General features: G+C 37.7%; 2 protein-coding genes across 6 annotated transcripts; both read right to left on the bottom strand.

The window, feature by feature from the left end:
* Positions 1-5544: 5544 nt before the first annotated feature.
* Positions 5545-9169, bottom strand: LOC135587862 (probable serine/threonine-protein kinase WNK9). The gene is made up of 7 exons (XM_065079683.1): positions 8739-9169; positions 8595-8632; positions 8253-8480; positions 7902-8122; positions 7624-7781; positions 7084-7519; positions 5545-6984 (listed from the first exon to the last, which is right to left on the bottom strand). The coding sequence occupies exons 1-7, from the start codon at positions 8811-8813 to the stop codon at positions 5849-5851; spliced, it is 2292 nt and encodes a 763-aa protein (XP_064935755.1). The 5' UTR covers positions 8814-9169; the 3' UTR covers positions 5545-5848.
* Positions 9170-11367: 2198 nt separating this feature from the next.
* Positions 11368-17282, bottom strand: LOC135583790 (uncharacterized). 5 transcript variants are annotated; one of them, XM_065079682.1, is made up of 8 exons: positions 17149-17282; positions 16794-16910; positions 15860-15925; positions 14559-14641; positions 12585-12631; positions 11902-11980; positions 11722-11807; positions 11368-11588 (listed from the first exon to the last, which is right to left on the bottom strand). In XM_065079682.1, the coding sequence occupies exons 2-8, from the start codon at positions 16858-16860 to the stop codon at positions 11522-11524; spliced, it is 495 nt and encodes a 164-aa protein (XP_064935754.1). In that variant the 5' UTR covers positions 16861-16910; positions 17149-17282; the 3' UTR covers positions 11368-11521. The 5 variants fall into 5 exon arrangements, with proteins under 5 accessions (XP_064935754.1, XP_064935750.1, XP_064935751.1 ...); XM_065079678.1 differs by having other exon boundaries at positions 16807-16910; positions 16976-17256; XM_065079679.1 differs by having other exon boundaries at positions 11710-11807; positions 16807-16910; positions 16976-17254.
* Between the last annotated feature and the right edge of the window lie 442 nt (positions 17283-17724).

Below are 17724 nucleotides of genomic sequence, written 5' to 3'. Positions count from 1 at the left end.
TTGATTTATCCTCTCCATTCTTGGAAGCAACATTAACTTTTGATTGAAATACATTTTTCATGGCTTTCTATGAATATTGAATCAACCTTTGTTCAACTCATAAGTTCTTCAACATATAATATAGTAAAATCTTTTGTTTCTTCCATCACAGCTACAATATGATCAAACTATTTTAGAATATTGATTAAGATCTTCTCTATAATTCTCTTCACTAATCTTTTCACCATAAGTCTTCATTTGGTTGATCAAGTATATAAGTAGAAGTCAATCAATATCTCATTCTCTTTCAATTTCAGGTTCTCTAACTCTCTTCTTACCGTTTGAAGTTTGATCATCCTAACTTTCATATTTTCTTTAAATTCTTTTTGCAAAAGATTTCATGCATCCTTTGCTTTTGTAGCTCTCATGATCCTTAGGATGATTATATCTGAAATACACTGTTGAATCTTTCTAGGAGCCATTGCATCTCTTTCTGATTAGCTTTAAAATTTGACTGTTTAATCTCTTGTCATGGTTTTCGTATTATTAGAATCATCATAATCATTCTCAATCAAATATCATAGATCAAGTGAAAGAATCATGGTTCTCGTCAACACAAAGTAGAAATCATAGTTTTCACTATTAAAAATTGGAACACTTGTTGTAGTTTGGAATTTGAGTTGCTACCATTTACAATCATTGATCTTCCACAAATTTTCTTCTTCCTTATAATTTGAGTATTTAAAAATGATCAAAAGAAGATCTTGACTCTGAGACCAAAGGATATTAGATTTGTGGGGCTAATATGTTAGGTTTAATTGCTAAGAGGGAGAGAAGGAGGCACACAATCATACAATTATTCTCATTCAATCTAAAATTACAATAGCCTTCTCATTATTTTCCATGATCTCACTACTTTAAAACCCTAACAAATAGTTCTTTTTTTTTTCCTAAACTACCTACCTTAAATATTTCTTAAAATACTAGCATATTAATATCAACAGTGTCTATATAATCTTACCCAACATGCTTTACTCACATTTGATCTCAATCAACTACAGAATACTTGAGATAGCTGGGCAAATACATGATGCCACAACAATCTTGCTACCACATTTTGCTCATTATCTCATGCTATGCATGAATTTTCTTTTTTAAAAAAGATATTTGTTACAAGAAATTTATTTTTGGATTGTATTGACATCCAATCTCAGGTATGACTGTGATTTATTGCTGATAACTATTCAAAGCTGCTGTTAAATGTTGAATTCCCCAATTTTCCTTACCTTCCATATGTTTCTGAATATTAATAAATTTGTGAACTCATTGTAGCAGCTTTTTGCACATTTAGATGATTAAGATTAGCACCTAGTTAACCAAAATAATGACCTAACTGCATAATGGTGTCTTGGTTCATCTTGTTCTTTCACTCTCAAGTTGTCTTCATTATCAAGCTGTAAGAAGAAAGTAAAAAAAAAAAAAAAAAAACTAAGAGAATAGTTTCACATTAATAAATATCGAGAGAGTCGGATGATATATATTTGAGTCTAATCCAAAATTGATGAATTTCTAACGTGGTATCATTGAAAAAGAGAAAGAGAAAAAAAAAAAGAGAAAAAGATATTTGAGTCAAGCTTGATAATTACAATCAACCTTAAGATGCTATACCACTGATCAAGCAATAGACAAAGCGCACCACATATCCTTATGAGTAAGAGTGAGACAATTGAGCCACACATTAATAAGAGGGGAATGTTAGAAGATATTATGTATGAGGAAAAGATTAAAAAAGATGATTAAAAGAATAGTCTCATAAATATAAAAAAAGTCAGATGATCCATATATTTAAAAGAATAGTCTTGACTTAAGTTGTTTAATTGAATTAATATCTGACTCAATATATACTAATATTACTCAAAGATAATTCTAAATATTTTTAGTATCTTTATTATATTTAATTTGGATTATGAATTAGCATTAAACTCAGAAACTCGTTATAATCTAATACAACTTTTGGTGGCATAATGCATGTAGATAGTGCTAGTCATATGTGCCCAACAAGTCAATCACGTGAGTGATGACACGTGTGACTTGATACAGAATCTTTTTGCTTATTATATTTTGGCGTATATCACTTTATAACTATTGCATAAATGCATACATATATTGTGATGTCCTTAGATTTGTGCAATGGGAATCGGATCGTGATGAGATCACGATAATGAGATCGATTCACCTTTAAACACATATCCTAAATAATCCCAGTCATAGGTTACTCGAGAGGGACATCGTGATAACCGGACAGACTGGTGTGTTGTATACCCATCCATATGATGGATGTAGCTGGTCTCATAGCTGCTCGTGTAGGGACACTAGGGATACAATACAGGTGCTCATTGGAGAATGAGTTCACTGATTGATCCGCTTACGGAATGCTGGATGGTTGATGATGCCTTATTGTCAAACAGTGATTCCGTAGTCCTAGTGGTGTATCTGGTCCTTAGACTTGAGACACCAAGGATGTCCTGTATGAGTGCTCCACTCTTTGATACCAGACTTATAGGTTTGGCTGTCCCGGATCTAGTACAGCTGGTCATTGGGAGTGGTAGTCGACCTTACGAGGGCTATTGAGTGTCGATAGAGGATCATCCACTCTCGGCGTCATGAGAGGAATATCACATGTGTTCTTGCTCAAACAAATCCCTAACCAGGGTCATTCGGGTTGAGAGAGAAAGAGTTCTCCGGGAGAATCCAATTAGAGCGAGACTCGAGTAGAAACCGTATGGGTCTGACAACACCATGCTCGATATACGATCTTTGGGATATTAGATGGATGAGGGACCATAGGTACACGGTAACTGAGGACAGACAGGTTCAATGGATTGGATTCCCCTGTATCGTCTGGGGACTACGGCGTAGTGGCCTAGTACGTCCGTAGTCGATGAGTCGAGTGAATTATTATAGAGATAATAATTCACTAAGTTAGAAGGAGTTCTGATAGGTATGACTCACGGCCAGCTCGATATTGGGCCTAGAGGGTCACACACATATGGTAGGCATTGCGATGAGTAGAGGTTCGGATAAGAGATATCCGATAGAGCCCTTGTCTTATTGGATGCAAATCCAATACCTACTAGGGGAGGACCCATTAGGGTTTGACAGGGAACCTCTATAAATAGGAGTGATTCAGAGCCTCATAGGCCAGAGAGCTCTTGCTTGCCTTTCCTATTCTCCTCTCCCTCTCCACCTCAGAGCAGGCCTGAAGTTTTTGGGGAGCGTCGTCGCAACCCTACTGTGGATCACCGCTAGAGAGGAGGACGCTTTACCTCCTTCACCCTCTCCTAAGGATCTGCAAGGAAACAGGGATATACAATCTCCCTAGGTAACACAATATACTCTATACGCAGTTTCATGTTTCGCGGATTTTGCATACCAATCTTCGCACGACGACGAACATCTCTTTGGGAATCGGGGATTTTATTTTTTCTTATTCTTCCGATGTGCATGTGATGTCGCCCCCAAGATTTCCCAACAGATAGTTGGATACTAAGCATATGAGGATTTTAAGACTATTTAGATTATATATAAAGGGAGAATGCTAGAAAATATTCACGTGTGAGAAGATTAAAAAGATAACTAAGAGAATAGTCTCATAAATATTAAGAGAATAAGTAATACATATATTTGAGTTTTTAAATAAAATTGATATTTAACTTAATATATATTAATTTTGATTAGACACTCATCTAATATTTTTGATATCTTCGTTATATTTGAGCTAGATTATGGATTAGCAGGAAGCTCAGAAATTTATCACAAGCTAATATAACTTTTGGGCATAATACATGTAGATGATTAGGTAGGAGGATTCTTAGATGATTACAAATTCTGAATTCCTGCTAAAACCCCTATAAAAGAATATGCATTTTCACATTGTAAGTAGCCTTTGAGAAGATAGGATTGGAGATGACAACTTGTAAGAGTGGAGATGTGGGCTCTTCTGATAAGTGCTAATATCCTACTGGTGCTGGTATTATCCATTGAAGTAGCAACTTTTTGGATAAATGATAAGGTTTATACTAGGTTTGAGCTTGCTAGATTCTGCACATTCTTCATGCCAACTTTATCTTGATTGTGATTTTAGACCTACTGATGAAGAGGGATCAGTTGTTCAAGAGACTATCCTCATTCTAAATCACCTACCATGGAGACTTCAATTGACCAAGTCATCCACCCTCAGAAACCAGAATGCAGTTGACAATGTCTTCCTCATCCACTGTGTGTAGGAGTTCATTGTTGAATGCATCATAGAAATCAAATCTATAGATCCATCAGGGTAAATGAAAAGTACAGCCAGCAATATACAAATACTAGAGCAATATACAACTGGTATGGTCTTCATCCTACACAGTATGATGTCAATTGGCATTAGGCAAATTCTCTATCAAGCTAATGGCTTTTCTCTTCCTAAATCAGACACCTCCACCTTTTAGTCTCTTTCTTCCAAGGCTTTGATGAGGACACATGCATAGTACCCCTCTAGATAAACTTAATACCTTTCCAAGTCACAGAGTGGAAAGATGAAAAGTATAAGCCAACCACATTGGCAACTAAAACTCCAGCCTACCTAACAAATCCACTCAATGTAAGGTTCTTCCTTAATTGAATTCTCCACTCTGATTCATGATCTCATCTTTCTACCTCTTACATGACCTAACTCATTGTTTTTTCTATCAAACTAAAGGGGGAAAAATATATATATATACATGTGAGCATGCACATCTCAGTCTTATACTGAAGTTGTCCTCCTTCACTCCATATCTCCATTAACACTACAAGGTTGTGGATATTTGAGCTCCATAACATCAACAGGTCCCAGTTTTAGTTGATAGCAGATGCCATTTAGAACTGGCTTTACTAACAAAAGCCAGAGACTTTTCTTACTGTTAGAACTGGCACTTTCATGGGACAGATTTTAAAGGAGGTGGTGAGATCAGATCAACTAAAGATACCTTCTGATGACAAATATTATATGTGTGCTTACACATCATGCCATGCGATCAGCAAACAAGCTGGCTTTGCTTTTGATAAAGAAGCCTTTTATGGAACACATGCTGTGACTGCATACAAGCAGGCAAGAGGAAGTTCTCTTTGTTTTCCCTCTATTTATGACAGATTCCATACTCCCCTGCTATCCACCCCAATTAAAGTTGATGCTTATCACTATATAGACCACCACTAAAAGTTCTTGTGACTTCATCTCATTCAATTGCTAACCTTTGAAACTATCACTTTCCATCCATTTCCTCATCTCTTTACAGCACACCTTTGTCCCAAAGTAGCTGTGTACTAAGAGCTAGCAGGCCTGGAACTGAAACTTTCATGGAATGGAAAGTACAGAGCCTGTGAGGGTAACTGTATGCATACCAACCTTCTCTGGCCTCTCAGTCTTTGTGCCAATCGAAGAAGATCAACACCAGCTTCAGTATTCTGTAAAAGATCAATGAATACTCAGCTCATCGATGCCGTCATGGTAACGCAATGAAGTCATGCTGAATCCAGAAATGAAAATGAACAATGAACTCGCTAATCAAGTTGAATGCTTCCCGTGCCTTTTGGCAAGTCTTGACCATGTTACATAAGTTATTATATTGCAGTATACCTGCCTAAAAATTACAATCCTCATCTGCCCCGGTACGTAAATATAGATACATGGACACATGAAAGAATACATGAAAAATGATACATTTCAGTTCAGCTCATTATCCCTCTACAACAAGGCAGATGAACAGCTGAAAATTTTGAGACAAATATTGGGCTGAGGTGATTCACAGTCTGCCAGTGTGGATAAGAAAAAACGTTGCAGATATTAAGCATCCACGGCATCAACAGGAAGAGACTTGGTCCTGGTGAGAGCATTTGACATGACAGCTCCAGCGTAGAAGTTCTTTGCTGTGAACATAAGCTCGGAGCACTCTGTAGAGTTCACCTCACAATTTCCATCCTTTTGGGATTGTAAATCGGAGCAGTTATTCCAGCGATACCTCGAATTTGCATCAGCAGAAGCCATCTTATTGATGGAGCCCTGGTCCGTGTCACTTTGACGAATATGGAATGAGTTATGTTTTCCCAAATGAAAGGACTTCATCGCCCTTCTTTCATCCGAAGCCTGTAAAGGCGTTCGAACTGAGGATCTCAACAATCCATTTTGTTTGTTTCTTACCCTGTTGCCAGGGCCTGGGGAAGGTTTAAATACTCTTTTGGATCTTCCTGACTCTTGATGGTTCTGTGCTTGTGGCTCTATCTGGTCACTTGCCTTCAGCCAACTCAGATCCTGTGTGCAGTCGCTTACATAATTGTCGAGTTTATCGGGTGTAGTGAACTGGCAACTAAATTCCGGTAAGGCAAGACATTGTTGCTGGTGAGATTCAGAACATAGTTGGTCTGAAGGTTTTCTCGAGTCACTTCTTTTGTAGTCATCCATCTGTATAACCTTTTCATCCTTCTCCTGTAGGCCTAATCCTTCACAATCTCCATTAGAGTGATTAACCCTTGATGCGAGAGAGCTAAAATCAAGTTCATCAGATTGACTTGTCGATAACATAGGTGGTCCCTCAGCCACACAAAGTGCAGTTCCCTCAACTTGGTATGTTATTTCTTCAAATCGGCCATGCATTTCAGCACACTCAATGTGGCAGCAATGAACTGATTTCATGTTACCGTAGCATAGGCTTTTCAATGAGAGATGGTCTAGAATTGAACCACATGATGAAACAGTGGAGGCACACTTTTGGCAGATGGTAGCTGAAGGAAATCCTGGAATTTCTTCTATTCCTGGACCTGGCTTCCACTCTGGTACTAGTGAAGCTACCTCTCCATCAATCATATCTGCTATTTTTGTCACATCATAATCAATTATATCTAACTCAGCCACCATCTCTGTGGCAACACTCAATGCAGTATCAGCTTCAATGTCAAAGAGAAAATATATGTTCCGGACACAGCCTGCAAAAAAGGGAAAAAAAATCAAGGTGTTGGTTTCTTTTTTACAGCGTCAAAGAATCATTTCGATAAAGTTATTTCTTAAGCTCAAATCACAATTACCATCTTTGTCTGAAATCCTCAGCCTCAAAAAGATGTTCCCATCTTCTCTTCTCTTTCCCTTGATTGTAATGTCCACGTTGATAGGTTGCTCATCTATGTGACTATTCGACAAGTCATTTCCATGCACCTCCACATCGGTGGCATCATAGTCCCAATCATTCTCCAATTCCATTTCATGGTGGATACTGTCTGAAAACTCATTGGCAATGAAGGAGCCATTACTTTGAGTATATTCAAGTGAAGGTTGCCACAGAATATGACCCATACTGCGAACATCTTCATCATCAAAACTAGAACAAAGATCATCAACTTGTAGAAAAGGATCCTTTAGCAGCTCCCTTGCAGAAAGCCTTCTGGATGCTGTGGCGAGGCATTTTTCAACAAATTGCCTGACCTCGGGGTCCTTCACTCTATACAATGCTTCAGGTTTGGTACCCTAGTGGTAGAACAAAAACTACCCTCACTGACATAATTATTGTAAGAAGACGGTGAAGTGCATTACAAGTTCCACAATTAGTTTTGAAAGTTGAGGTTTCTTACAGAGATAACTTTCTTGTATATCTGCACAGGATGGGTGCACTCGCTGTACGGGTACTCGAAGGTGACCATTTCCAACACGCACATCCCAAATGAGTATATGTCCACTAATTCATTGTATTCCTCCTCATACACCTCCGGAGCCATGAACTCTGGTGTGCCTGTGGATGATATCATAACATCAAATATCGATAAACTTAGCAGTCGAGCAGGAAGAAGTTTGGTTGGCAATATCCACAAGGCTCCTTAAGGTTAACAATCGGTGTCTTTGGTGATCATACCTACACAGTGGATAGCATGCGACTTCCGGAGTATGGCAGCGAGGCCAAGATCACCAATCTTGACCTCTCCTTGATTCCCATTGATAAAGATGTTGTCACACTTGAGGTCCCTGTGGATGACAGGGGGGTCATGGCTGTGGAGATAGAGAAGGGCACTAAGAATCTGCCTACACCAATGCTTTACTGCCCTGATATTGACCCTTCTATGCTTTTGCCTATACCTATCCACACATTATAAGATGATTAAAACAAAACTTTTAGTCCACAAAAAAGAGAAAAAAAAAAAAACCATGATTTATAATATCCATCATCTTGCTAAGATGAATGAGAAGAAGGAACACATCCACTTACTGCCTGAGAGTGCCAGAGGTGAACAGCTCAGTGACAAAATTGATGTTCCTCTCAGAGGTGTCCACCCAGGAGGTATAGAACTTCATAATGTTCTTGTGCTTCAGAGTCTTGAGCAGGTGGATCTCACAGTAGAGCCTCTCCAGGTTCTCAGGGCTCTGCAGGAAATCATAGAGCTTCACCTGGTTCCAAGCAACCTCAATCCCTTCATACTCATCAAAAGCCCTATAACTGGCATCATATTACATGAAACAAAAAGAAGAAGAAACATAGATGAGCAACAACCCATGAATCAAGGGGAAGAAGAGTGCCCCTCAAACATTTAGTTTTGGAAATTGGTCATACACTGTCTTTGAAGCTCCCTTGCCAAGGATGTCATTGTACTGCAGAAAAATCAAAGAAAGAGGATGAGCACTTTGCCCAACATAGAAACCGCAGAGAACATTAACTGAAGAATCAACAAGACGAAGCATTTATCAGTGCAATTACCCTGCCATATCTTCCAGTGGGATCAACCTCAACAAACTCAGAGTAACCAGGGTCCTGTGCTTCAACACACATCATTCTATTCGTCCTCCTACAACCTATGGCTGACCATGAAGGGAGAACTGCAACCAAGCAGGAATGGCAGAAAGTTGATCACTGACACCTAGGTGGAGATTGGAGGGGAGAAACGGGAGTTGCAGGCAAAGTAGGTGAAGGATGAGAAGGAGATGGAACCAAAGACTCAACTTCTAGACATGGAAAAGCTTGAAGAAGGAGGGAGGCTTTTGGGAGATTGGCTTGGGGAGTTCCACCAAACAAGAAGAAGATTTTTGCAACTCATCCACAAGGTTGGTCCATCATTTTCCTCAAATGAGAGTAGAGAGAGAGAGAGAGAGAGAGAGAGGGAGGTCATCCCAAAGGACGAAACAAGGACAGATGGAGTCTTCTATTTTAACATCCCATTCTTCTTATTCTCTCTCCTTTTTCATGTTTTTTTTATTCGTTTCTCTCTCTATTAAACACCTATCCACATATCAAAGTGTGTTTTTTTAATGACAGGAAAACACATCCCAAGATTTTAGTCATTTTTGTAATGGGCAACAGAAGAATCCTCCTCCATACCTGTTTCTAGTCAAACTCTCATCAACCCTTTCACTCTGTAATTGAGATGATTAATTGTCATTTAACTCAGAAATTGAAAGTCTGATGATGTCTTTCACTGTGTAATGCTCATCATCACATAATAATACTCTCAGGGAAATTGTTTATGCTTTGGATGTTCAGGTTTTACCTTTGATAATATTAGGTAAAAATATATGAGTAATTTTCTTTTGCAGCCAATAAAAAAAATTATCCCATCAATTATAATTTGAACAGTGAAATATCCAAAAACAATTTTCACAATAATCCGTTAAATAATCAAGAGAAAACCTTTTTTACTTGAATATATTGGATAAAGTAACTTAATTACTCCACAACATGGCATGCACAAAACTAGATTTGTGGCGATCACAATGCAGTTAATAATAAAGCGGATAGATTTGGCTTATGCAACCAATACTCATCTTCATTAATGGATGGAATAATACACATTTAACAGTATACTAGCGAGTAAATGAGGTAACCATTAGTCATTATCAAGTGATTCCTACAAGCTATTACTTGTGACACTTTGGGCTTTTCTCCATTGCGTGTTCTGACCACCTTAAGCTTTTTCTTTATATATATATATATATATATATATATATTATAATATTATGCTTTAGTAGTATAATGATATCTTTAGATTGCTTCTGTCCAATCTGAGCTCTTCATCTACATGAATTGAACTGTTCACATCACTCTCTTAATACTATTAACGGGAGTTAGTGTCATTCATCAGATGTTATTAATAATTCTTTTAAAAATAAAATTTAAAAAAACTCAATTCATTAAATGAGTAAAAAAAATATTTTATTGGATCTTTGCAAAATGTAATATGAGTAATCCCCTTTGTTAAACATATCATCATATTTTTTTATCATTCACGAAATAAGTCAATAATTAAATTCTTTGAACCTTTTGCTAACTATTTTAATGTTATGAAGAACAACCGACCTATTTTAGATTGAGGGGATTAGGATTCTTAATTAAAATATTAGTTTAATGATGATCTTATAAATTTATACCTAAAACATAATGATGGTTTATATGGTTCAAAATCTTGTTTTATAAACTAGTAAAAGGTATATTAGATTACTACAGGGGTTCTGAAATATATTATAGTAAATCTTTATGAGAATATATTATCACAAATATGTTAGCTTGTGTGGTAGTGAAAACTAATATGATTTCTCCCTTCCAACAGGGACGAATCGATTCGGATCTTGGGTGCATGTTGCTGATCCTGCTGCTGACTCTTTCTTCATAAACGACGCCAAATAACTCATCTCCTGCTGGCTGTCTCATCCGGGTACGGCCAAAACAGTCCAGCTTGCCGGCCTGCCACCACAGAGACAGAGAGAGAGAGAGAGAGAGAGAGAGAGAGTACTTATCTCTTGCCGAGGTCTTACTGTTGAGAGAGGATGACTGTTCTCCTGCCGAGGGCTTCGCGTTTGGTGGGAGGGTGAGAGAGAGAGAGAGAGAGAGAGAGAGAGAGAGAGAGAGAGTAACAGTAGAAAGAAAATAAAAAAAAAAGAAAGGAAGAAAACAAGGGCTCCTTCCATCTCCTCCTCCTCCTCCTCCCTCCTGCTCTTCTTCTTAGCGTTGCTAGAGAGAGAGAACGGGGCACATGGAGTGCTAGGCGTGGGTGCGGCAACGGAGACTAGCGGGCGCGGCATTCCAAGGCCGGTCCATCACTCCGCACGTTCGACTGCCCGCTCGTTGCTGCGCGATGCCCGCGCCCACCGGCTGGGAGAGTGGGCCACGGTAGCACGTGATGTGATCCACAGGCCCCAGCAGGCATACTTCCGACTCGATCCGGCACGCAGTTTTACCACCTGTCCTTCTCCGACTAAATCAGGTACACTTCGGACTATTTAGTTTCTATCTCTGCCTTCTCACTCACAGCCTAAATCCAAACCTCCCTACCAAATGATACCTTCTAAGAGTGTGTGTGGGTTGGGTTGGGTCTTTTCGCGACCAATAGTTTACAACTCAAAATTAGAATGGACTACTTCGCTCCCTTCTCACGTGTATTGTCTTTTTATACATCATTGTCTCCTCCTCTCACTTATTTGAAGGGACCGTATTCTGACATGTGAAATGAGTGCACCTGCAGTCGGTACTTGTAACATTTTGCTTGCCTCCTATTGGTTCCATTTGCGAATCTGGTTGCCTCTGCTCCTATCTAAGTGTCGGTGGCATCGTTTGGTTCTGTGAGTAATAAACATTAATGTTTTGCGAGTAATGAAACACCACAAGCTTTTAAGGTAGTACACACTCTCACGGCGACTTAAGTTTCCAAGGAAATTAATATTTACATACAAAAGCTTACTTCAATGCTTACTCGTCAACCTCTACTGAGCCCAGTTTGAATATTTGACCAACTGCTTCAAGAGCAGAGATACTCCAACTTTCAGCATGCCTGATGATCTGAAATAATAGAACATCAATCCATATGGCACATGAATTAATTAATCTGTACTCCATACAAACAATACATGGACAAAGAATTATCACATCTTACTTTGAAATCTTCACCTAAATCATATGTGGTTGTTCCTCTAATACCAATGAGAGGTCTCCAAGGTAACTTTAAATAGGTCCTGCAAATTGGGCATTATGAAATAAAAGAAGAAAAACTTAAAAGTAAGTTCTTTGGAAGTAATACAATTTTTTTTTAAAAAAAAAGTACAGTAATTGAACCAGCTAAACTAACAGAAACTAAATATTATCTTCTTTCTGAAGATATGCTTTTGGGATGTTTTGGTTTTTAGGATATGATTAAAAACTTAGCAAAGAAACATTAAGCATTAAGTTTATGTTACCATGCAAAATTTCGATGACATAATGAATCCTTCAACATCCTATATATTTAATATTATATAGAAGTCAAGGCCTGATAGTCTGATTGGACCAGTCCTGGGCCCCCTAAAGCATATTGCAAACTGGACCAGTTTTGATTTTTGATCGAGATTGACTGAGAGTGATCCTATATTTTCTGGGAAATCGGGTATATGCCAGGAGTTGAACACAAGCAACTGGAATTGGTTGGAATCAGCCAAGAATCTGCATTGCGAGTGTTAAATAGCCACGATATTGGTCACAGGATCGCAATATTGCATGTGCTAAATAGCAATAGAAATTTGATTAGGTAGTTGTCAAGTATCAGATGCCTAGAAGAAGAAAACTTGGGAAAAGTTTGAGTACCTTAGACACCATGTTGCCAGAATGAAGTTCATTTCATAATTCTGACCCTACATAAGAAAACAATAAATCATCATAATGAAAAACAAACTAATAAGATCTTATCTGTCTCCATCACGAACATGAGAAAAAACAAAACTAGCTCATGTTTGTATATAGTACTCATTTTTAATACTCAAAACAGTTGCTCTAGAAAGTAAATTGCTATAGATTCGATGCCACGGAGACAGAGTTGATCCTATTTTGAAAATCAATACTACACATCATTCTGTATATACATGCCAGCCTTTGCAATCTATGGGGAGGACAGGTTGCAAAATATTTTTTGGCAAGCATTCAGGTATTAACACTACATTTTCAAGCTTGACAATAAACCTATTTGAGATCTTTCCTTTGCCCAGATACAAAATACTGATCATCTTCAGCTATTTGCAGAAGTAGAGATCTAAAAATCCATATTGGGCCAATTGTAAATACATAAAAAAGTTTTTGGCTTGTCATATAGAATAATATATATCATCATGCCAACAACAAAGGTTTCTTGAGTAACCTTCCAATATTTCTTGAGTCGAAACAGAGACTTTCTTAAGATAGCTTTTATTACCAATCAATAAGAACAAAACTTTGTCAGAGAGCAAATAGAACACAACTCTATAAATATCTTAAATAACCAGCTTTACTGTAAAAATCAAGTATCTTGATATAGGAAAAGAAAATTGATCAAATCAAACAAAAGCTATGTAGGCCGTTGAGTTCCACATTCTTGTGTTTAAAGTTAGGTTTTTAATTTCGAATGATATCACCCGTACCGAGCGGTATATACCGGTTCGCTAGCAGACCGGTACACGGACCACCCACTACTGGGTGATACCATCGATTGGGACTGTTTCCGCCCTGTTACCATGTGTAATCATCGGTGACGATCGATTTTGACCATCGCCGCTCGCTACGGTGCGATATTAGCCGAGGGAGAAGGAAGAAGAGGGCCAAGAAAAGGGAGAACCTATAGATCTAGCGTCACTCTCCCTTGACGATCCCGATCTGCCGCCACCCTCCCTCGTCGGACGTTGTAGATGAGATGTCGCCTCTTCCTCGTTTGAGGCGACGAGGCCTCGGCGTCATCGGTGACTTTTCTTCATTCGCACAGGGAGAAGAAGCCTCGGTGATGTCGCCGAGGCTTCACGGGGAGAAGAAACGAGGCTTCCTTTTATTATTATTATTATTATTATTATTATTATTATTATTATTATTATATATATATATATATATATATATATATATATATATATATATATATATATATATATATATATATATATATATATATATATATATATATATATATATCGAACGATACATCAAAGCATACCGCTCAGTATACTCGTACTGTACTGAGCTGAGCTCAATACTCTGGTACAGTACAAAATTACGAACCTTGGTTTGAAGCACCAAAACCAAATGCTAGATTGGATACCTAGACCTAGTCCATTATCGCATGCTAAGAATTAAAGTACTGACCTTTCAAATAGCAATCATTATTATTAAGAAGGCCAAAACTATTACTAAATACACAAATATCCAATAGGCATGACATCAAAATTTCAGGTGAATTAGACAATTTAAAATTCATGCTGACAATGAACAAATGACATGAACAGAGCAAGGATCAAAATTTTGCCACTTTATTGATTACTTAAACATTTAAATATTTTTTGTCTGTGTTATACAAGCATTGGAGATAGTGCAGGTAAAGAGGATGGGCGAGCCCCCAAATCATTGCAGGAAGAATAGTTGCAAAAAAGATTTGTCCAGTCTACTAAGAATTCTGGCTCATTACTAATACCTTTAAACAATGTGCAATCCTTTTTTTTTTTAATCTAATATCAAGCAATAAATTTTGTACATTATATATAGCGAATGATATTGAAGGGTGTGGAATTCATGGTCTTAGGTATTAAATTGACAAAATAAATATACCTTCTCGATATTCTCAAGTTTAAGGGATGGGCGATCAAAGAAAGGAACGAGCAAGTCCAGATTCTGAGAGTACCGGTCCCTGCCTAGCCAGAACAAGAATAAATAGTTAGAATTTTTTCTACTTGCTGAGTCTCTAAGTATTACTATTTGGTGAAGAACAAAGAGTATTCTTTATCAAATTGATCTAGATACTACAGTTACAATTTGAAACAATTATTTGGCAGAGGAGAACAACTGGATCCATCTGCTAAACCTTCACACAAGAATTCTAGAGAACTCATTTTGACTCAAGAACTCACCAAGTTAACTCAAAACTCAGCATTATATGTTACCTATTATCAAGTCCTTGAGTCAACCAGATGAAAGGTTTTGAATTTTAGAAAATTTCTTGTACCTAAGATCATTATATTTGACCTTTCAAAGCGACTGAAGACAAAACAACTGGAACTTAATGAAATAATAATAAAAACTTTCTGAAATTCGTCGAAAGGTTTCACATATAAGATTTAGAGCCAGATATTTAAGGAAAAGAAAACTACAAAGATGGTGGTGGCTATCACCATGTCAAAGTTAATAACAAAAACAATTGTAAAATGAGTATCTGAGAAAAGTTACAAATCTATCAAAGTATAACAAAACTTAATCATATCTGTCAAATTAATAAGGAAGCCTTATGTTTGTTTATCTCCTGATAAAGACATCTACCAAGCTCTTGATAAAGAATTTCTTTGTGGAAGTAGAACATTATCCTTGTTGAAATTTGGTTCTCCTGAATCAATAAGTCACTCTGATTGAATCCTAAGCATAATAGTATTAAATATAAAAGATAACTGAAGATGAAATTGATTTATTGCATCATAAACTTTAAAGCTGAAAGTGTGAATCAAATGAAAATTGGACTCCACTAAAGTTAAAATTAGAAATTGTATAATGTAACAGAAGTTGGATCCATGAGAAAAGAATGAAATATAAGAGACTGTATCAAAATTACCAAGAGAAAAGAATTTGATTACAAACTTTTATTTATTTTATTTTTCTTCTTCTTTCTAGAACAAGAAAGGCCATAAGTTCTTGAATGTTGAGGATTATCATTTTAGTGGAGATCATGTTGACAACAATCATCCAATAAAAAAATTCTTCTAAAATTATAAGTACTATTTTTTCTTTAAATCAATAGATCTAAGCAACAGAGGATTAATGAACTTACATTGTAAGGCCACATAAGCATATTGCATTCCAACATTTAATTGAAAATAAAGGAGAAATACATATCAAGAGAAATATGTTAGCAAATAACATACCACGAAAATTGATTGTAGGATCTTCAAATAAGCAATCATCGGCATATATGTCGGAGGTGAACTCCCCTATTATTCAAAGATGGTATTAGTTGTTTTCTCGAACTTAACATGCCGCAATACTATAGCGCTCTTGTTTTATGCAAAAGAATGACTAGATTGTATGAGTCTTTGCACAACATTATAACGTATTCACAGGAGAAATTTTTAGATGAGTTGTTGAAATGGAAAAATAAATAAATAAACATATGTTGTTTTGTTTAGCAAGATATGACAAAGAACCAGGGCTTGCATCTTAAGGAGTTCAAATTCTTATTTGTTAAAAATTTGATACTTCCTGTGAAGAAGACATGATCACAATGGACAAAAGACCTATTGAAAGATATTGATACTCCTATTAGGTAAAGAATCTCCCAAGCTGGTCGAAAGTTTTGCATACTTTCACTAAATGTACAAGTTAGCAATCATGGAGACAATCAAGAAACAGAGAAGTCACCGAAAGATGTGAGGTGGGAAGTTCCTATTCTTTGTAGGGATGCTAGTTTTACTATTTCCTTTACTATCACACCTCTGTGGTGGCATCATCTTGATTTACTGTGTTCCCAATTTATCTTCAATTTACCATACAAATCACTGTACGGATAAAGAACATATTATTCGTACAGATGATAGTTTAATATTTTGTATTTGGAGAAACCTGTCAATGGTTCCAATAGGGTCAGTTTGGCAAGTTTGAAACAGCATAGGGTCAGTTTGGCAAGTTTGAAACAGCAGATCTACTCATTTACACATGCTAATACAACCTCATTGCACCCTCTACTCATCAATAATATCGAATGCACATCAACACTTCTTAGTTCTTGTTTAAGGATTTCATGCAAAACAGAACCAAGACAAACAGATTCGAATTTTCGAGAATATTCAAGGGAGAAATTACCTAATCTTATTACCTGTAAGGAAATAAGCACGATCATAATCCGCTCGAAGAATTCGGACGACGTCATCTACGCTACGAGCCAAAGAAGGTGCTTGCGCCGCGGCTTTCGCCTCATCTCTGCCACAAGGTTGCGATCATGAGCAAGTTATGGTGATGGGAGGAAACGTGGTGCCGCTGCTGACCTCTGTTTCTTGGGACAGAGGACCCTGAGGATCTCCGTGACGCCACCGACGGCCAGTTGCAGCAGCGGCGGGGCTCTCTTCCCATCACGCCGAGAGGTCGAGCAGCGAAAGGTGGGCGATCGCTGCGCTAGGGGAAGCAACTTACAATAGGCGGCTAGAGAGAGAGAGATTACCATGCGCTGCTTGAGGGCGGGAGAGGAAGATGAGGCGACGGAGGTAGAGATCGCTGCCATCCACACCAACGGATGGCGAACTGGGAAACGCTGACGACGAGCGGATTGAAATGGGCTCTTATTTTCTGAAAAGCCCCCTAATGTCTTTTTTTATCGATTAGGGCCTCAATAAAACCCTCATTCGCCCGAATTCGCCCCAAAATAGCATTCACCGGTTCAACGTCTAAACCGGAAGTTTCCTCGAAAATCTCCAAACTTTTTATCGATTAGGACCTCATTATGGGATGGTCTAATTGAATTAGCGGTTCAACCTCTAAACCGGACAGTTTTCTGAAAGGTCCCTACTTATTGAATTATCCTTATATTCGCTTAAGGCCCCAAAATATACTACGATGTGTTCGCTTACACCCCCCCCCCCCACACACCCCACACCCCCCCCACCCCCCCAGTGTGGCCTAAACCCCTTACCACCATAATATGATCGGGTAAACCTCTTAAGGTCTAAACCGGCATAAATGATAGAAATAGGAATTTTTCGAAAAACTCCCTAATCGTTATTTTTTGATCTCTATTTTT

Source organism: Musa acuminata, chromosome BXJ1-8 (assembly GCF_036884655.1).
Source record: "Musa acuminata AAA Group cultivar baxijiao chromosome BXJ1-8, Cavendish_Baxijiao_AAA, whole genome shotgun sequence".
Classification (NCBI taxonomy): domain Eukaryota; kingdom Viridiplantae; phylum Streptophyta; class Magnoliopsida; order Zingiberales; family Musaceae; genus Musa; species Musa acuminata.
Note: the sequence above shows the minus strand (reverse complement) of the source record. Positions and strands in the feature narration are given on the sequence as shown.